This window comes from Pogonomyrmex barbatus, unplaced genomic scaffold, assembly GCF_055798465.1.
Source record: "Pogonomyrmex barbatus isolate J1 unplaced genomic scaffold, ASM5579846v1 scaffold16, whole genome shotgun sequence".
Lineage (NCBI taxonomy): Eukaryota > Metazoa > Arthropoda > Insecta > Hymenoptera > Formicidae > Pogonomyrmex > Pogonomyrmex barbatus.
In genome coordinates this window covers 4,944,080-4,966,171 of record NW_028297112.1, presented here as the reverse complement: position 1 = coordinate 4,966,171, position 22,092 = coordinate 4,944,080, and the positions used below count along the sequence as shown (strand labels likewise).

Below are 22,092 nucleotides of genomic sequence, written 5' to 3'. Positions count from 1 at the left end.
ACGACAAAACGATTCCCGTTCTCAAATTTCTTGTCTCAACTTCTCATCCAGGCGACCGTTTTTCTTTCGAGATGGAAAGCATCATCACCGGAGCATCATGCCGGAGTCGCTCATTTCCAGCACTTAGATTGGACTTGGCGAGGGCCGATATTCCGAAGATCAAAGGGCTCGCACAATCTAGTAGACCGAGCTGACTGGATAAATCGGCGTGGACTCGAAAAGCCGATCTAGTAGAATTGCAGCATGTATCCGATTATCGGGCACCAATCTACTTGCCGCTGCTATTTCGACGACAAAACCGACGAGCAAAGCCGTGCGCCGATGTTCGAGCAGACAAAACCGCTTGGTCCACTCGTCGATTCGAACTCGTTCGATTCGCATCCAAGAAATCCACTTCACGAATCGATTCACGCTGATCCCTTAAATCGGCTTTATTTCATCTTCGGACGCGGTGGTGGGTTTAGCGGCATCTTACGAATACACGAAATTCGCGAAATCCCGAAGAGAAACGCGGTATGCGACTGTCCGTCGAATTGAAAATTTACGATTAATTTCGCCGATTTCCCTAATAAATTCGCGCGCGCGAGCGCACCGATCCGCGCCGATTCATCGTTACGTATTTTCCCATGAAAAATTTGAGAAATTTGAGTGAGCTTGAAAGTCGCTCGTTGGAAGCGTGAGATAGGTCTCGCTGGCACCAAGATTAGATCCGTACGTGCGGCGACTTCGTGACAAAATTATGGATGCAGATCGAATAAAGAGGCCGCCTCATGTTCTTATTTCGGAAGGAATCGTTCGTTCGTGTCATCTATCTCTGTGTGACAACGGAAAACCAACTTTACAAATTGTCCCGTCAATAATAAATATCCTGTTTTTATCACAAATATTCTACACGGGGCACAATCGTTTCGTTATTATTATTGTTATTATTATTTTAAATTAATTCTCTTAGTATATTTTTGTTGTAAATTAAACGGTGAGGATTAAGGGCTGTTCTCGTAACTAATAGTCGTAAATTTTTTTGCCTCTTTCTTCCTTCCGGAATCAATCTAATCCCTTAATCTCGGCGGGGCTATTCTTTCGCTCGACCGATACGAGATTTTCCCGGCAACGTCCTTCTATGATACGTCTACCGGAACCTCGTCGCCTAATTCATTCTCGAGTTTGCACCCTTTGTCTTCACTTAAACGGAAGATGTCCGCCGAGAATCGCGTGCCCTGCGCATCCTTACGAGGCGACAGCACTTCCGCGACTCTAGCGATTTCGACGAGAGCTCGTTCGTCTCTCGTCGGGAATGGGGATGGATCGTCGATGAATATTTTAGTAGAATCGTCTCATGTGAGTTACTATGCTCGTCCTTCGTGCGAAAGCCCTCCTGCGACGGTCCTTTGTAGCGAAATGCTCGCAAGCGCGATCGTAACTGTTGTCAACGTTCCCGATTCTCTTTTACGACCGATAAAAAACTCGCGCAGGATTGACTGATCCTGAGTAGAAAATTATTACATTTAATAATTTTTAAGATTTCGCGAAAATGACGCGTATGCTACGCGAGCAAACGAGAATTAATAAAGCTCGCGAACGAAAGCATCGACAGTTACGAACTCTCGCTTCGCACGATCTAAATCTTACCTCTTGTCCCGATAAATCGTTATCACAGCTACGCATCGTCTTGAAATAGAGGAAAACAGGCGGAAGAAGAAAAATAAAAAGTAGGAAAAGATGTTAGACCGAAGACAGAGCTAGGAGAAAACAGAAAGAGAGAAAGATGAATGGTTAGTAATAGGATACGTCGGGATCGAAGATAGACCGCTAGAGAATTCCGAAAGAGAATAAGAAAAAATAAAAAGCAGTGCAGAAGGGGAGAGAGAGAGAGAGAGAGAGAGAGAGAGAGAGAGAGAGAGTTGGAAAGGGGGTGAAAGGAAGCTGATTCCATTTGCCTGGGATAATGTCGGATAATGCCGGGGCATATTACACTAAACATCGCTGCTAGAATGGGAATGAAGACAGATACGGTCTATAAAGCGTGAATTAATGCACTCGCGTAATTGCGCATGACCGGGCCTCGTAATTATTACCGCGGTTCTGTCGTAAAAGTCGAAACTTTCGATATCGTCCGCGAACGAAAGCCGCGGGGTGGGAGGCGAACTCGTCGTCCGTTTCCTTGCGCCTTTAAATATCCAAAACGCTGATGAAACGTTGATAATGCGATCGTACGAAGGGAAAATTAACTTGTTTCGATCTGATCCTTCATCGAGATTGTGCCCATTGTTTTACGGAAACGAGACTTGACAAACAAGCGAAACGTTATATCTTTAATCTTTAATCTTTCTTTAAGAAATAATTTTTTTTATCAAAAAACAGTTGAAATATTATTTACGTTATAAAAAGAGAATAATAAATTAAGGTATTTACATAGGCGCAGAAGTTTCTAGCATAGTCTTCGGAGATTAGAAGTGGAAATTGCAACGCGACGTTCGTTATGTTCGCGAGGTCATCTCCAAAATGAGAAATACGAGAACTCTGAAGAATATTTAAAGCAATCTCTGAGAAGAGAGAGGGGACACGAGCGCCATCATAGCGATGCAATTCCGGCGCCGTCATACTCTCGTCTCTGTATTTTTTTAAAGCAACAAGATCCGCACGTGGCCGACACGTGGCACGCGAGTCGCGATTTAAGTAGGTCGCATACGCCGAAATGCATTATACGCAGCAACGTTTCTCAGTGATATCGCATCCGTAATCTGTGCATAAGAATATATTGCTCGTAATATTGCCAAGTAATTTCATTATATGTATATAATATATATTATGTGAATAATTACACGTATAGTATATATATATATATATATATATATATATATATATGTATATATATATATATACATACATATATCATTTGTACGAAACATATCAACACCAACCAACAGACATTACACGTGTATACGTAAACGTAGATATGTAGAAAGCATATAGTGTTACAGGCAATGTCCGAGTATACAGGCACTTTCAGAAAACCCAACGAACCAGCAGCTTGCAAGGTGGAAGTGAAGAAATCAGAATAGAAAGAGCAAGAAAGTGAGCGAGCAAGCGCGAGAGAGAGAGAGAGAGAGAAAGAAGAAAGGAAAGAAAGGGGAGAGAGAGAGAGAGAAAGAGAGAGAGAGGAGAGAAATAGAAGAAATAGATTCAGAGATTGAGAGAAAGAGAATAAGACAGACAGATATAGAGTGTAAATCGATTCTCTGATAATTATGCAGCGACAAACGGTGACGAAACAAAGAAACGTTAAAAAAGAAGAAAAGTTCTCCAGAGATAAAAATAAATCGGTCAGATTGCATCGGTACTCTGTCGCAAGAGATGAAGATGTTTTTCAATGTGTGTTGGTGTGAGAGAGTAAACAGTATAAGCATTGCGAAAAAAAAAAGAAGTCAAGAGTACCGAGTGTGCCTTGGTAATATCGATAATATCGATTCATGCAAGTGAACAGATCGCGCATTGTAATTAAAGAGAAACGAGAAAGCGAATGAGAGTGCGTATGTGCATGTGCGTATCTGTGCGTGTAAATGTGTGTGTGTGTGTGTGTGTGTGTGTGTGTGTGTGTGTGTGTGTCTCCGTGTGTGCGTGGGTGTATATCTAAGTGTATGAACTATTTGGCGGGTGAAGTGTGCGTATTTTTTTTTCTTTCTGTACGCGTCGTAAACGATAGACGAAGGAACGCGGGCTCGTGTTGGGTATTTCTCAGGTATTTGACGAATCGGAAATCGAGTTCTCCGGAAAGACACGTGGAACGGCTCGTCGATTCTCCTCGCCGTGCTCGTCGGAAATTCAAGTTGACGGCGCCGTCGACCTAACTGGAACAACGGCTCGTCTTTATCGCGATTATCAGAGGCCGCGGAAATGGGGGCAAGTGCAACGAGGTGTTCCGTCAAATTCAATCGCTTTAGAGCCGCGGCGTTATCCTCTCTAAAGGCGCCGGGTTCTCTTGGAGAAAGAGAGAAGATGATGTTTAATTCCTCTCAATTTCCTCCCGTCCTCCCCCCCCCCGCTCTTCCCTCCCATCGCGGCACCTTCTCTATGCGATTCTCGCGAAACCCTTGCGCGGTAATGTGCGATTTCTCTTCTGATTAAACACGAAGATTCTTGATCCTTCTGCGACGTAATGCGTCCTTGACGTCTGTACTATTCTATTCGCCCATACTAATCGGTTTGTCATCAAAATATATCGTACGCTCAGCTAAAGAAAATAGAAGAAAAAGATAAGACGAAATAAAGAATTAAGAGAAATATTCCAATAAAATTTTTCCATTATGGTGATGAGAAATTTAAATGAATTTCTTTTTCGAACTCTTTTTTTTAATTAAAACGTTACGATGAAAAACATATAATACCTTTTTATTATTCGGCGCATTTTCTTACATTTTCCCTACGTGCGTGTAAATTTTTGTCGCTGAATATGTATTATATAAGAATATCTCGCCGATGACGTAGCTGGAGAAGTTGGCTATGCAAGTACTTACCTCGAAACTCGCATTTTTTTACAAAATTAATGGCTTTACGTGACTTCTATGCGATTTGCACAGAATCCGAAGTTAGTCGAGCCGACAAACGATCGACAAAAATTGTTATTTTTAAATACCGCGTAATAAAACAAGAAAGAGGAAATTTTTCGACTCTAGTTGTAATTTCGTTGCGCATTCTTGTTTTTCTTTGACAATGTGTAGAGCGTTTTTCGAATAATTGGATAGGTTTCCAGTTACTTCACAGGCGATGTTAAATCCACGAATGAGAAAACCGTGTGTGTTTCCTGTGCGAGATCGCCGAATCAAAGAGAACCGAGTTGCATTTCAATTATGCCATCTACGAGATAAAAGAATTACCGCGTTTAACGAAAAACTCGTTTCCATGATCCCGGAGGTTCTCTATAACTTTAAAGAAGAATCTAAAAAATTTCTTTGCGCGCGTTAAATTAAGCATTCAGTATTCGCGAAAAAGGTTGTTGAAAGTTGCAATAGCACAATTATTCAGACAATTCGTTCGAAAAAAAGATATCGAATTTTGCGATATCGACACTCAAAAATCTAGACACGTTTAGAAATCCAACAGACGTTCGTGAAAATAAAAAAAATCGATATTTTATCTTCGTATAAATAATTTGCAAACGATTTATAAAAAAAAAATATAATATAAAACCGAAACGAGCGACAACTTTGTCGTAACATTTTATGTCGTAACATTTTGTTTAACATTTTATAAAAAGTGACACGATATATACATATTATTTTAAATACATCGCGTATTCAGCGATTATGTCGATACGTTCTGTTTTGAGCCCGAAAAAAATTTTTATAAGAACATATATAAATATATGTAATTATATATGAAACGTATCAATACATGTTCATATTAATTTCTCTCTTTTATAAAATTTTTATTTGGTATAAGAAAAATAAGGGTAATTGAGAAGACAAAAAGTAATTAAAAGGATAATTTTCGCCTTGTTTCTTTTACAAAAAGTTAAATTTGAAGAAAAAATTGCCCATATTTATGATTAAAGATATGTATGATTATATATGGACAACTTTTTCTCATTTCTTCAAACTTAATTAAAAAAAAAAAAGTATCGCGAAAATTCTTTTAATTATCTTTTTATATCAAACCGAAATTTTACAAAAGAAAAAAATTAATGTGAACATATATAAACATATTTCGCATATAATTATATATATTTATATGTATTCTTGTATCAAAAATTTTTACCGAGAAAGGATAAAATTTTCGTATCGCGGCGAGAATGTGCTATAAACAAACGTGTATTTACGCCGATAAAATACCGTGGAATTACGACGTCCTGTTGTTATCCTTGCAACGAATAGCTATCACTAAGTCGCCAATTCGTATCGGACGGATGGTTCCGCTTTAATCGCACGCAGCAATGGGAGAGGAACGCGAGCTTCCGTTAATCGGTTCGGTTCGTTAACGTCTCGCCGGCCGCCGTGTGCAGAGATCGCGGTCAATTAGATTCGCGCAGATGAGATATCCTCCTGCGAATGCAACTTGCAACTTGGTGATGAAATTAATCCGAGTCGCGAGTCGTCGCGCGATCGTATCTCGAAGAGTTCTTTCGAGGAACGTCGCTATTCTATCTTCTTGAATTGAAGAATTCGCCAGCAAACTGGTATATCGCTTGCGAGACCCTGATGAAAAAACTCTGCGACAATTTGCGATGCAAATGATGATTATTTTATTTAATTGGCCAATGCAAATGAACCGTCAATATTTTAATAAATTATATTTAACATTTTAATAAATTATAATTGTTTTTGCAAATGTACAATACTTTCGCGTTCGTTATTTTTACAATTATACGAGGACGGAAAGAATGTTACGATTTTTTTTTTTTTTTTTTTTTTTTGATAGCAACGCTTCTTCATCGGGACGCCTCAGGTTGGAATATTTCCGCTCTTGATATCTCCGATGTATCTTCCAGGAGACCTTCAGCTATTTGTACCTCGTGCTAACTACCGTGGAAAAAAAGGAGAATGCGAGATACTATCGAGGCATACAGGGGGGGGGGGGTGTGACATTTTTTAGCTACATACGAAGAGGGAGAGCTTTCATGTTGCAACTACCAAAACAACGAAAGCAGCTTCGCAAAATTACGAGAGAGTCAAACGAGAAGCGTGAACCTTCGTACTCTGCTCGTGATACTCAGCCTGCATTCGAGATAATTAATTGCAACGGAAATGCGCATCGTGAGATATGAACTTCGTGGCATGACAGGTGGTAGTAACGTTAATTAATAATAGCAATACAAGGGCGAGAACAGAGCGATCGTACAGGGTAAACGAAAATAAGCCGTTCGCGTTGAACACAATACAAGAATCCCCTTCGGAAAACAATTATCCGTGTCAACAGCAGAATTCTGGGATCGTAATATATTTCGCAAGCAAGGAAATACGCAATGCACAGTTAATGCAAGATTCATTAACATTTTTCTAGAGTAAAGAAATGAAGGAAAAAAAAAAAAAAAAAGAAAAACATTGTTTGCAAGGACCGGCAGTTGATATTTCATTGTGCGACAATGATTACAACTCGCTCGCCTCACAATTTCAATTGCCGATTATTAAGATGATGGCAAATATCTCCCGCACTATTGTTGTATTCAATCCGATATTCTTAAGGACATTAGATATATGGAAAATATGATCGTTTCAGAGACTAGTCGATGAATTTTAGATAAAAACAAAAAAAAAGTACGTTTGGAGAGAAAGAATTCGCTTTCGAATCGACACCGTTACACCGACTCTGAGTAGACAGACGAGCCAATTGTCTGTTCTGGACGTCGGCAACTAAAAAATGTCACTCGTCGCTGGACCGTCGCTAGAACGCCGGGAAACCGTGTCGTGTCATCGTACGTACGTACGGTCGCCATTTGTTCACGGGGCCGCCATTGTTCACGGCGAATAATGAGGGTGCTTTTTAACTCGATGCTACCGAGGCAGTGATGTACAACCGTTGCGTTTCCAAGAGCGCGCCTCGTTACACGACAATGACGCATTACGGCTGAAGTTCCCGCAGAGTAGCGCGAGGATTGACCATGAAATAATGTCCGCGTTTCCTTCGGGAATGCGAAAATGTTAAGTGCAAAGTGCTCTCCTCCGTCGTCAAACACCGTCGGTATAGGATTAGATCGCGGACGTGATCGGGAGTCGTAATTCTGCACCGCAGCAAAGTGAGCTCTCGCCCGAATCGTTTGAAAGGGAAGATATTTAACATGCAGCCATTAGAAAACTAGAATTTTATACTCAACGAATGCCTCTATCCAACTCGTCTCTTAATCACTGCAGTGCAAAGATACGTTTCCGGTGTAATTTAGTCGTCTCTTACCTTAAAAAAATCGTGAAAAAAATCGAGAGATTATTCTCGCTTATTCTCGTGACTAAAAAATTTTGACTCGGATCGTTAATTCGGATCGGTGGTAAATCATGAATCATGTTCTCCACACGATTTTTTTTTTTTTTTCTTTACGATATGTGAACGAGCAATTAAAATAGTTTGTCACGAGTATGATGCGTGTGTGCGTGTATGTATAATATCTCTGTGTTGGCACTGTGCTCAAGATGTATAAAGGTATATATAGGTATGAAGCGAAGGGAAGAACGAAAGGAAAGATAGCGTATGTGTGAGTATACATAATATGTAGAGAAAGATATATAATATAATACGATGTGTGTAAAATATATATATATATAAATATATGTGTGTGTGGTGTGTGTGTGTGTGTGTGTGTGTGTGTGTGTGTGTGTGTGTGTGTGTGTGTGTGTGTGTGTGTGTGTGTGTGTGTGTGTGTGTGTATATAGATATACGCAATTTTCGAAGATATAAAAAAAATAATATATGCGAAGCGGCAGCCGTGGAAACGTAGGAAAGGAAACCAAAGACGTTGCGGCAGAACAAACAAACGTCGTTCGTCAGGGTTAGCGGCCTGGCTTTGTCCTTGTTCCTCTTGATTCATTATTAATATATGCGAATCGCCGTATGACGACCAGTAGATATCTTTATAACGCTCAGAATACGATCGACCTTTTCATCACGCTGTGATAAGATCACGTAAGCTCAGAATTTTCATTCAGTGCTTCATACTTTTTTACGCTAAAACGAGCTCTCATTTGTGTAAGTAAGAGTAAAAAATGGGAGAGACATAAAGCAAATATTTTAGCTTGAAAATTTTTATAAATTCAATAAATTGCCATCATTTTTTAGTGGATTTTTCAGTAACAAGAAAAACAAAAAGAAAATAAGAATAAATTTATTTCGCTTACTCTTTATAACTAGGAGTGCCACTTTTAAGGAAATACGATAAACAAAAATCTTATATACTGCACAAATTTTTCATGCGCTCTTAATCTAACCGATCTATTAAACCAAATTCTCACGTCAGTTGCAATGAATGCAACGAATTCCTTCTCGGTGTACGGTTCTCCGAGTATCAGATGTTAAATGATCGAGAATTTGTTCTCTTAACGTCAGTGAATAATTTGTTCTCTTCCTGGCCGAGATAAACCGAAATTCACTGATGAAGAAGGCATGAGTCGGCGGAAACTTGGTAATTTTCTTCCGGAAATCCAATTGTAACGTAACAATCGAAACGGATATAAAATTCAATCTCAGGCAATATACTTTTATATTATCTACAATATTTTATGCTTAATGCTTCATCTCTAACTACTAAAAATAAGTATACTTGAAAAAGCGTTTCTTCAAAAGATGAATAAATACAAGGAATAAATTATTAATTTCTTAACGAAAACTCATAATATATTTGCGACAATTCAGCGTGAAATAACTTTTTTTTTTTTAAATAAATACAAAAGAAAAATTTCTTTAATATCAAGTCACAGCACTTAAATTTTTGAAACTATCGCGATTGACTCCATACTGCCTTGGACATGGAAACCATAGTAAAAAGAAAAGCGAAAAGTATTTCCTTGGCTTCGGAATCGTTTGAACGTGACAAGTGAACAAAAGTGCGATATATCGCTTACTCGAGCATCACGAAAAGCAGCCAATGAGAGGCTTCGGGCTTTCCTACATACATCCTGCATTCCCGCATTCTTCTTCTTTACTCTTTTCTTAGGCGACGGGTCTTTGCGAGCAGTTTCGTAACTAAAGCTTTTATGCAAATCGCCGTTAGCCTTTCCTCGGCCGGAAAGTGCTTGTTTACTTTCGCACTGGAGCAACGTCACTACGAGGCTGGTAATTGTTGTCCTAACAATTTAACATAAAGCTCCCTTGTTTAGCCGAACTATTATCGTCGGTATATCGCGAACAGGACAGGGGTAATTGGCAAATTTTAGTTCGAGGTGTAATGCATACCGGAGGTAATGCACCGTGAAAACCGGCGACGTGCCGGTTACAGCACTGGTTACAGCGCGAGTGTAAAGCTGCCTCACCTGCTCGCGAAAGTATACAGAGTGCTCTGTAAGTGCCCCGCAGATGGAACCTAAGCTCAAAGCGGCTCCATCTCAGGCGGGATTTAATTCTGCGACGTGATTGCGGACGTAACGAGTGCTTTGAGAATTATGGATATTTGCTAATCAGCAAAGCGTCTTAACGAGATAAACATTTGCCCGTCGTGTCCTATTTAAAAAATAAGCGGGACATTGAAATGTGAGAAATTTTTTTTTTTTTTTTTAAACACTGGAATGACGAAACGCGGCAATAGAATTTAAGTGTCGAATGTATCGTCATCATCGCGCGACATAATTGCCGATGCAGGTATTAGGGAAGTGATCACTTTTGGCGCGCGTACAGTCCGCATTTCATTGATTATTTACATCGCGAGGGAAGCTTTTAAAAGCTTTGTCGAGCCGGATTTTTGATCACGTCGCGTGATGATTTATAATCGCCCATGCGACAACAATCGCGTGACATTATAATAAAAAATAAATATTTTTGGAGCATCCCCCGCGTGCATTTCGACGCACACGGGGGTGTTGCGCATGGAGATACGCGCCTGTCAGAGGCATTGCCTGCAACGAGATGAGGCTTTCTCAGGTATTCTACATTTGTTCCTTTACGGCTCGTGACTGTTCGCTGTATGCCATCGGGCGCGCACGTGTTCGCGTCGTGTCGTCGGTGGTTTATTGGAAAATCAATTGCACGTAAGGTGAATTATTCGACTCGTTCGGGGAGACACATGAGACGCCGTTACTCGAGGGAGTGAGACTCCAGACAAGAGGGGGGTGGGACCATCTTGCGTCGAGCCGATATTGAAACCGGAACGACCTGGTTGCATGCACTTCGCAAAGACTCGTCGCGACGAGCATCGCGGAAAAGAGAGATGGCTTGTCTACCCATACAATGAGTCGCAAACATCGCTTGCATTTATAATCTTCGGGAAACGTGACAGAATTTCATTTCGTATACCAGATAAGTTTGTTTTGTCTCTTTTCGTAACATTACATTCAGAGCCGTTCGAAGCGCTTTGTGCTTTCCGAAGCGAATTCCATTTGAAAACAGTTTTTATTTAAAAAAATTTTTCCTTCTCGAACAAGAGCTCACGTGATCCGTAACGAGTCAATTCTCGTGATTGTTTTGTATTTAAGCGTCCTGTAAAATTACAGGGACTTTTAATCAGAGATACGCGCCTCTTTTTGTGCGCGAAATAATATCAACGTCACGCTATTCTACATCTAATAAATAATATCTGACGTTCCTGCAGTTCTACTCGCCGATATTAAATTGTTTCGGATGTTACAAGCATCCGAATTGTCATTTTGCTCGAGGAAGTAGCTCGCGACCGTCAAGGATAATCGTGAAATAGGTCGAGCGTGTTCCGATGAAAACAGATACGTCTCACTCCTCTATCTTCAAGAGAGACAAACGGTGTTCTCCGGTTGCAAACATTTCGTATCATCAGATTCATCTGTGAGGAAGCGCGAGAAAGCCAGGCCAATTGAAGCCGGAGAGTTTCGCACGTGCTTGGTGCCAAGTTAAACACTCTTGTTTACGATGATAAGAACAACTCAAACACTCGGGAGATTTAAATTTAAAGTATCCAAATCCATCAGTCCGTAAAGGTGGCGAAAAAAAAAAAAAAACAAATCAAAGTTGACAATCAAAATTTGTTTGTTGAGTCATTCGCGCCTATTTCACTGATCTTTACTTATAAGTAATACCTCGCGATCTCTATAGATAAGATTTACTCAGATTTATCTGAAATCTGAGGTGGATCGCCAGAAATAATAAATCTTTTATCCGTCTATGTAATAACGACGCGTGAGAGTTGAGAGCGAATTGGATTTTAGATTGAACCCTCGCTCGCGCGCGTGCGTTGCTTCACCCCTGTACCATCCTGCTCTGATAACTCTCTCGATCGCCAGGAAGCGCAGTTACTTTACCACCAATCACTGTATTCCCTCTGAGCTACGAGTTTTTAGCTTTCATCCTTCAATCTTGAATTACTCGATCATGTCAGATTGTTTGTAAAAGCGGTATATTCAACGTCGCGCTTGAACCTTTTCAAATCTCATTTTAATTTATCCGGAGACTCTTTTGCCACTATCGCGCTGTGTCAATCATCAAATATCAATCAAACAGACGCGACAAATATGATAAAATTAAGCTTTTGAAATTCTTGTGCATAATGCATGCGACAAACTGTAATTAAAGGCTCAATTAAGAACGTGTAGTCAGACGTGTATCGCGTAAGGAAATATATCTTTGGCACTTAAGACATTCGAAACTTTCCGGCATGAAGATGGGATCGTCTCGATGCGATCGATGAGGCGGAAGATCGCGAAAATCGAAGTTATGTCCTCGTCGTGGAGGAAATAGGGGTGCGCGTTTTTCCGCTCGGAGAACTCGAAGCGAAGTAAAGAAATAAAGCTATGCATCCATACACACATACACACACACACACACACACACACACACACACACACACACACACACATCTCACTCGATTCATTCATGTCGTCTCGTTTGTACAAGCTTCCCGTTTACAAAGAGTTTCGCTCGGACTGAACGCGAAGTCGTTCATTTTAGTTTCGCGGGGCGATTTCACGAGCTTCGTCCTGTTGCTGCAACGTGCTAATTCCCAACGTGAGATTCACGTGACGACGTACACGTATAGTTTGCATTGCGTGAAAGAATTGCTCGTAGCCGTTACTGCGGTGGAGGAGAAAACTCGTTTGCCCTTTCGACTCGCCTTTCGACCCCCTCCCCCTTCTTACGTAACTCTCGCCGCTGGTATTGAGACATATTAGGAAACGAGACGGCGAGATAATGATATTAGACGTCTCTTCTTTCTCGATTGTATTTTATCTTGCTTCGGGACGGATTCCGAGCTTAATTACGTGCTTCATTAAATTCTATCCTCCTTCGCATCGTCAAGTTTCCCGAGGACACTCCGCGAGACGTAACGTTGCGTCGTCGGGGGGGAAAATCTCGGCGCTCGATATCACGCGTTAAAGGTGACTGCGCATTCGCAACCGGCGCTAAGTTGAGATTCGTGTCCTGCAACGGCAAAAGGTAAGTGGTATCCGAAATGACGCTACGAATACTCGACAATGGAGAGACGGGGGAGTTCCGCGTTTTCGCGAGCGTATATAAATGGGGATGCGCGTTGCGTGTCGACGGGGTGAGGGATTGTCGCGGCGCGCAACCCCCGGCGGCGGAAGCGTGGGAAAGGCCGTCGGTGCGAAAGCGAAAGACGCGGTGCATCTTGCCACTTTTAGACATGATAAAATGGACCGCGGAGCGATGTCGACGCGTAACGCGCCCGCCCGTGGGGTGGACGGGGGGAAAATGAGAAAGTATGAACGCGACTCTCTGTGCGCGCGGGGTGAATCGGGCCGGGAAAGCGAGGTGAGCGTCGGCATATTCCGGACCTTTCCTCTTTTTCCTTTTTTACATCTTTCCTTTTGAGAGGAGAAGAACAGAGGGTCGACGTAACTTGCTCGCTGCGCGTGAAATGCGCCTTCAATTTGTAAGAGAAATGGCAGTTTTTTGCACTGCCATCGTTCAGCCGGAAGTATGGCAGTGTCGTTATTATGAATGGTTTCATTTAACTTGATTTTTGCGAAAGTATCTTTATTTATTGACGAGAAACGAATTTAAGAAAAAAAAAACAGAACTTATGAAATTTATAAAATAATATAATACATGCGAAATACGTAACTCAAAGCTATTTGTTCGTCTGTGACTCGTATTTTGTTGACGATATTATGACTTCTGTATAAATTAAATATATGTGCGTACGCGAGAAAATATACAAATAATAAAATAAATAAGCGAACACAAAGGTATTACAGAGCGTCTACTTAAACCCGAAAAAAAATTTCCTGAGAATTCTCTGATTTCCAAGGTAATTTGTTAAAAATTCCAGGTAAAATGAAAACTACTTTTATATCTTACAAATAAATATATATATATATATAGTTGTTGTTCAAAGTTTTTAATATTTTCCATAAAAGTTCGTAAATTATAATATAAAATTAAAAATTATTCGAATTTCAATAATCAAATTTGAAAAATTTTTAAAGAAACTGTAAGAAGATTCTAAAAAATAAATATTTTATATTGTACATAATTTTCAAACTTTGTTTTTTGAAAGCTACAAACAAAAAATTATATAATGCATAAGCGGTACAAAATTCAACATTATTTTAAACCTATTAAAATAAATATCCGTCTTTATTAAAATTGCACCTAACATAAAATCGTTATCTTCAATATTGAATGTTGAATTAGTCATAAAATCAGTGCACTTTGATGTTTAGAATGAATGGATGTTAACAGTTTAAGCGGTACTTCCGATTGTAATATAAAAACAAAATATTAGAAAAAGTAACTTCAAAAAGGATTTCCTGATTTTCAATAAAATTCACTGATTTTTCAAGGCATAAACAAATTCTCTGGAAATTCCTGATTTTCCAGCAAATTCCAGGTTTTCCAGGTTTGTCCGGGTAGTAGACGCGTTGTATCATAAAACAAAGATATTTAGGTCAAATCGACTATAGTATCTTCGCAGTTTGCAGTTCACCCGCATTTAATTCCCGCTGTTGACGTCGAGTATTCGATGCAAGTATTCGATTTCCACGCGAGTCAATCATGCGTTTGATCACAACACTTTACGATGCCCTCGAGAGGTAAGTATGGTAATCGAGTGCGTGGTAAAAGGATAACGCGCTATATAACGCACGTTTTGAACGTGCTTTGCATCGAACATTGCTAATTAGCAAGCACTTTGCGAACCTCGCAGAGAACTTTGTCATCGTGTCGGTTAGTGCGCGCGCGCGTGCGCTTTAGCTACTCGTGAAGCACTCTCTTCGCTACAGAGTACACTTTGCCGTATAATGATAGAGGGAATATCTAAACTTATACGGAAAAAAATATGTCCCTCGGAATATGAATTTTCTTGCGTGCATGCGGCATTCACGAGCCTCGAAATACGCAATTTAATCAAGAGAAAGAATTGAATAGCTCTATGAAGCCCTTTGATCAATTTCGCGTTGATTTTCCTCAACAAGAAGTCACGTTGACGTCTCTTTTATTAAAATTAGAATGAAATCAAAACTAAACTAAGATATTTGAAATTAAAATGAAGAAGAGGAACTTTCGTTGTCTATTTGTTTTATCAGATTTTTTTTTAGTTTGATGTGGATTTTTTTTTCGAGAAGCAAATAGTACGAGATCTGTAAAATAAAAAAAAAAGTGCGAAGCTGAAATATTGCATATTTTTCGAGGAATAATAACGTGAAGTGTGTGTGAAGTGTTGTTGAATGAAAATTTAGAAAATAGCTTGAGAATTAGTGTGTACATTGTATTAAAGCACGAGCGATGAGCTACAAAAAGATGTCGGAGACAACGCTGTCTCGCGCGCTGTTACACGAGGGCGCATCGGATTTCTTGCCTCGTGACGAGTTCGACGTAACGACGTGGATGCAAAAGCGCGTCACGGAAATCGATGGACGCCAGTCCGGAGCGCGTCGTTTTTCTCGTGCGGACGGCAGACAGATATTAATTCCCAGCAGCTGTCTTCTCCCGGCAATTCCGGGGTATCCTCCTTCCTGGAAACCAGGAGCTCGAGCGCGCGCTGGGACTCTCGCTCCCTCTTTGACCCGTTGTTAATTAATTTCACAAGTTGCCGGACAGGACAAGATGTGCTCCGATCGCGAATGTCAACGTTGTACCGAGGACCATGCGACCGATCCTTTCGACAATCGGCGCGAGGGTAGGGCCGCGCGCTGACGATTATGAAATCGCAACGTTGACAACGGATCCGTAATGGTAGAGGGCGATTGACGCGTTTTAATTTACTTCGATCAGCGTGGCTCGATAAAACCGTCGAGGCGTCACCCGCGTAAAATGGATGGCGTGCGCAAATACCGAAAAAAGAGAATGGACCGCGGGACGGACGGGGGCGGAGGAGAACTATGGATCGACAGCTACGATCAGCTCTCGCGGTGGACGATGACATACGATTCTCAAATGAGCTTTCCGTGACTTGCACGTGAGATTCCGTTCGGGTCAAGAATACATTCACAAAAAAAACAAAATATTTCTCGATTCAAAGTTATATTAAATTTATCAAATAGAAAAGCAAAAACTAAATGTGAAACAACAACGAAAATATCTGAGCAATTAAATTAAATTAAATTAAGGAATTTTTATTCTTCTATTTTATTTTTTTTTTCATTCGTAAAATTTTCACTCGTAAAATAAGTAAATAAATACAACAGAGCGCCAACAGCGTTAAGATTGTAAAAAAAAAAAAAAAAAAAACACGTTAAGTACAAATTGTACGTTAATACAAATTGTCTCGCTTGAAAGGGTGTGAAATAAAAATTCCGTCAGCTACAACAAAAACAAAATTGCCGCCGATTTACTCGACGAAATACGCCGAATATGGCGTCGTGCTTCTTCATTATGATGCAAACTTATTCAATTAAAATCGATCGATCGGCATGAGGAATCTTCGAGCCGCGATCGAAAAAACAATAACTCTATTCCCATCGGCTTTCTCCTCTTTTCTTTCGTCGAATCAACTTTCGTTTTTGGCAATAACAACTACGAACTTACTACGATACTTGGCTCTTTCCATGCTTCTTGTCTATTCTCTGACTTCTGAAGGCGTTGTCTTTTCGGCGGTTGTCCCCGACAATCTTTTTATTTCTCGTAAACTTTGTAGATCGACATCTGGATATCTACTGTTACGACTGGACTTTTCCGATCTCGTGGAATTTTTATTGACTTGTGAAAAGTTATGCCTGAAATGACGATTACCAATTGACAGAAACTAATAAATCTCTCGAGTAACTTGATATAGTCGCAAGATTTTTCAATAATCTTTAAAAAAATTATACAATAACAATTTGTTGTGAAAATGTTAATTGTATTATGATTTTCCAAATTATTGTACTATCTCTCGATTGCTGACGATGCAATTATTAAACCTGAAAACAAAAAAAAAATAGAACATTGGAGTATAAAAAAAAGTAATTTGTTTTCATTAAACTCTGCAAGTATCGATATTTCCAACTTATCAGCTAGCGATATAAAATGATTATTTCTCGAGATTACGTATCTACCGGAACTTCTCCCTCTTCCTCTCTCTCTCTCTCTCTCTCTCTCTCTCTCTCTCTCTCTCTCTCTCTCTAGAATTTGGCTTTATATCTTCTGATACTAAACGAATGGTCCGGTTTCTCGAGAATCATTGAGCTTTCGAGAGCCATCTTTCCGCTCCTTCCCTCGACTTTCCCCGCCATCGCGATTTAAGAAACGAACGATGGCGCGGCGGATGTTTGTTTACCCCGATACATTTCTCGATAAAATAAACTTTATGGAATAGCACCGACACGGAACAACGAGTCTCCCCTTCCACCGCTTCTTCGAATATTCCATAATTTTCAATTTTTCTCTCTATACGGGAGAGCTCTTTCGTTTCAGCTGCAGGGCGCCACGCCGCTCCCGTTTGCGATACCGTCATGTGAGATCTTCGGGGGGATTAAAGTGCTTCTTGTAATATCATAGATAATACGTATATACTTGTTAGCTAGAAATTCTCGATCGCTCATAGTACTACGAAAATGAAAAGTGGAGAGTGTTTTAGAGAATTGCTGCTCGCCGTTCTAACACGCGGATGAACGGCATATCAAAATATTACACAGATTTCTTTTTATCTAACGCATATATAATATTTCTATCTCAATGAAAGAGGAGAGACCATATCGATTTGCGGGCATTAAAAATTTAAAAAGAGAATCTTATATTTCTGAACCTTCGTGATTCAATTTTAAGCAGATGGGGGGAACCCTTCGTGAAAAATACATATGAAAGAAAAAAAAAAACACATATAAAAGATTAGCCTCTTTAAATTTCACGCACGAAATCTCCCCGAAGATCCCGAGATTAAACTTTCGCGATTTCATTCCATTCGCAGCGAACCGATAATACTCGTCGGTTTACTCTGACATTCGCTCTGTGTAGAAACTCAGTTGTACCTAACAGGGGTATTGCGTCGGAGACCTGGGGCAGGGTCTCGGCGACGAGGTTCAGGAACACCGTCAGCGATAGCAAGATGGTCACTCCTGAAACAGTCGTAGCCCACCTGTGCTCAATCCGTTCTCGTTCGTCGCGGCCGTTCGCGGACGGCGTCGACGAGCGCCTCCCCCTCGAGGAAGACGCGATCGGCCGCCCGTCCTTTCTCCCTGTCGATCATACCGGTGATCGTCGACGAAGAGAAATCGAACCGGGGCTGAACCCACGTCGAGCCAACAGTTCCCACCGCGAGGGAACGAGGACTTATCTCTGCAACGCGCGATTCAAACGCCATGGAAATCGGGCGGGGGGAAAAAAAGGGGAGGAAAAAGAAAGAGGATATTTTCGACCTGTGATAGTCGATTGTTGTTGGCCGGGGAAAGTTTTGCAACTACGCCTCGCCCCTGTGGAATTGTCGACGGAAATCTCGCGGGAGCAGTACCTCCTTGCCGTTTTATCGGCGATGTTTTCTCGATAATCTCGGAACAAACCGACCACTCTGCCGTCCCGAAGGGTTCAGCTCCGTCCGAAATTCGTTCCGCCTCGCTTTGCTCGACCTCGAATCCCAATCTCGCCTCGGGTTCGAGCTACGATATCTTGTTAAAGGTAAACAGTCCACGGTGTACTTACAAGCTTACATGCAAATTCGGGTACAAAAGAACGAATTGCAATGACGCGGTGTTGGCGTTTAAATGCTAATTGGTTATTTTCGAGCCAGCTCGCGAAAACGCGATGCATTTTCAGTCTAATTAGTTCGTATCTTTCTAAATTATGCTTCTACATATAATAGATTAAAAAATTAATTATAATTTATAATAATCAGCAGCAGCGTAATTATATTAGTTAAATTAACACACGTGGAACTAATAGAATAAAAAAATATTATTATTAAGGAAAGTGATATTTACATACAGCCATAAAGAGAGTTTATTAATTTTCCACAATGTAATTTTTGTAATTTTTTAATCATTATTATTGAAATTTTTTTATCTAGTCGATTTTTGATAAATTAATCTTTAATCTTTTAACAAGAAGATTATATAAAACAATTCCAGATCAATAATAAACTTCATCTCTGATTGTTTGCCTTTTTACAATCTTGTTTTTGTGCGCGATAAAAATTATTTTCTTTTCAGTTGACTCTAATGGCATGACAAAATTGCAGGAATAAATCACGGAATGAGAACAATAACATTCAATCAATTTTTATTTATTGACCAAATCGCAGGGCTGGAACCGTGGACATTTCCAGAACGATTCTCACGAGTATGACCCGTGGGAGGATGGAATTTCGATTTAGCAAACTCCGGTTTGTCCATAGACTCGCGTGCTTCGGACGGTTTTCCCATCCAGTCGACAACGAGCCGGAACATTTACTTCTGGAAAATTGTTCTCCATTGTACGAGAATGCGCGAACGCGCCATCAAACGTTCGGTCGCTTTTTGAATGAGTTGCGACAGCGCGACTAGTTCTTTGAGTTTCAACTGGTTATCGTGCTGTAAAATCCAGCTGTGGAATCCGTTACAAACTTGAAAGACGGTGCACGAGTCGCAATTAATTTTAACTCTTTTGTTATAACGTTTGATCTTGTAAAAAAAAAAGGATTTCGCAAAAAGTTCGCCAGAGAAAATGATAATATCAATTGTGAAAAACATTTCTGTTCAAAATTAATAAATTGTAATGTATATTGAAATGCATATTGAAATGTATGTATAGTGTATATTTTATAACGTATATTGAAAAAAATTGAAAAAAAAATTGAAAAAAAAAGACTTGATGAAATGAAAAAGCGTGAATTGAAATATCATATATCGTAACGCAACAAAGATATACGTATATGATAATTCGAAGATGAGAAAAGCTAGTGTTTACATAAAATAGAAGCCATTTGGGAAACGGAGAAGTTATTTATTGGCACAGACGTCAAGTTAAAAAGAAAACGTGGAGAAATATTCGTATGATAGTACTGTGATGGACCGAAGTTCCTTATAGGATAGTGAGTTGGAATGCACCTTTCCTAGATTCGCAAACGCCAGAAGCGCGTTAAACCGTACACGCGCGTGGAAATGGAAGGGAAATATTTTTGGTTATATTTTCGGGCGATTTCATGGTTGAGAATATTCTACATATCTCAAGTGGCAATCGTGCCTGTGTTGGTGCAGAAATTTATTCATATATATATATATATGAGAATTTATATCCTATTCTCTGTAATATGTATAGCAATTCTTGCAAACATACGTATTCCATTAAATAAAGCTTCAACTTCTTTTAGGAGCACTTTTATAATACGATCGTGAATGAAACTTAAATGTGCAGAAAGAATTTGAAAATCTCGCCTTGAAAAGAAAAGAGAAACTCACCATTGATAAAATGATGTGTAAGAGAGCTTCATTGTAGATACAATTTTGAGAAATTGAATCTATCGTGAAAAGTTAATTAAAACATTGGAATATTAAAATTTCGGACATTTATATTCTGTTATAAGCGATTTCGAGACACACAGTGCTATATTTTTCTCTTTTCTTTTTAGTCACGATATCGTCATTAATTTTCCTCGTTTCATCAGGGAGAGGAATTTTCGTCGCGGAACAAATCGGTCGGCGACGATGTCGTGACATCGATGCGAAATTATTACAAGTCGTAGCACTATGAATTTATTTTGAGAGGCAATTTTTCAGAACGGACGAAACTCGAGTGTCGCAGAAAAATGAAAATGGAAAAGGCGGAAGAAAAACGTGAAGCCGTTTCAGCGCTTCCTCATCGCCTCCCACTCTTAGAAAGAGGAATAAATTTGGTACCATTCTTTTTCCTTCTTCATCTCCTCTTTCCTCTAATAAGGTCGCGTTTATTCAAACTTCTTTTTTTTCCGTCTCAACCGTCACGAAACTTTTTCGTCATAATGTCCTTCGGTATCGCCGGACGGGACGGCATTATTATACCTCGAACTATGAATTCACTATGAGAGATAATACGTAGATGTGCGAAACTTTGACGTCAAGAGAGAACGAAGATCGAGAATGAAAGAGAAGGCTGAGAGGGAACGGAGTGTCATCCGGCGCCCCGACGTGAAATTTCGTCGGTGGCCGATTTTCTTCTGGCTCTTTTGGAATATGAGTGACTCGATACGACAGAAGCAGGGAGGACTCGAAGTGACGGTTATCGCCTAAGTTCTGTTGAAGTTTTTTACTGAGAGAAGAGAAAGAGAAAGCAAAGAAATAAAAGTAAAGATGGAGAGGCAGCCGATCGCATACTGCGAAGTGAAAAAAGTTCCCTCGTCCGAGATTTGGCATGTCTGGTGACATATGGAGAGTAATTCGAGTAGTGACGTCTATCGATAACTCGTGGAATAACTTTCCATAGTAACGCAAAGAATAAAATGAAAATATACAGACGCTCTTATATTTTTTAAAAGGTTAAAATTTAATTAAAAGATTTATAGATTGTAGATGAAAGATCGTTAAAAGATTTGTATTTGTTTTATACGAGTCAGATAATGTTGCCAAATTATCAGATGGAATAAACACATAAGAATATTTTTTATTGCATTTTTAATGTAACATTTAATTAATATAACACGAGTTTCATTTAAAAATATTCGGTAAAAGAATACAGATATTTCAGTGTATCGGCATTTCAATCGGTATTTATTATGTCAAGATTATTTTATATAAATATTATTTAATATTTTACATTGCATGGCGAATATCTTTCGCGATGATTTCATTCTTTTAACCGTTAATATTATCAATGCAATTAATATATAATAAAATTAGCGAGAACTGAGTTTTAAATTTGAAGGGTAGGATATTGTGGAATTCGATTAAACGCCACGTACGTAGGCGGCAGGAATGTGCAACAACGAGTGTTATTGATACTAATTGATCGATTAACTAGTTTGTGGGTAAGAGCGTAATTAATGCAATCAGAAATCCGCGAATGTTATAATCTATCGAGTGTCTATCAGCTCCGTGCGGATCTATTCACCGTTGCTTTATAACGATTAGGATAGCATGGCAATTAACGATGCGAAGCGAAATATCACGTGCG

At 39.7% G+C, this 22,092-nt stretch overlaps 1 protein-coding gene across 6 annotated transcripts in view; it reads right to left on the bottom strand.

The window, feature by feature from the left end:
- The window catches only part of nAChRalpha6 (nicotinic acetylcholine receptor alpha6), a 223,437-nt gene that overhangs the window by 40,318 nt on the left and 161,027 nt on the right, over window positions 1-22,092 (bottom strand). For 2 of the 6 annotated variants that reach the window (XM_089074103.1, XM_089074101.1), the window contains one exon: window positions 18,006-18,092. The exons of the other annotated variants lie outside the window; for them this stretch is intronic. In XM_089074103.1, the coding sequence (XP_088930229.1) occupies window positions 18,006-18,092 (87 nt within the window). The remainder of the gene's footprint in view (window positions 1-18,005; window positions 18,093-22,092) is intronic. 6 annotated transcript variants of the gene reach the window in all.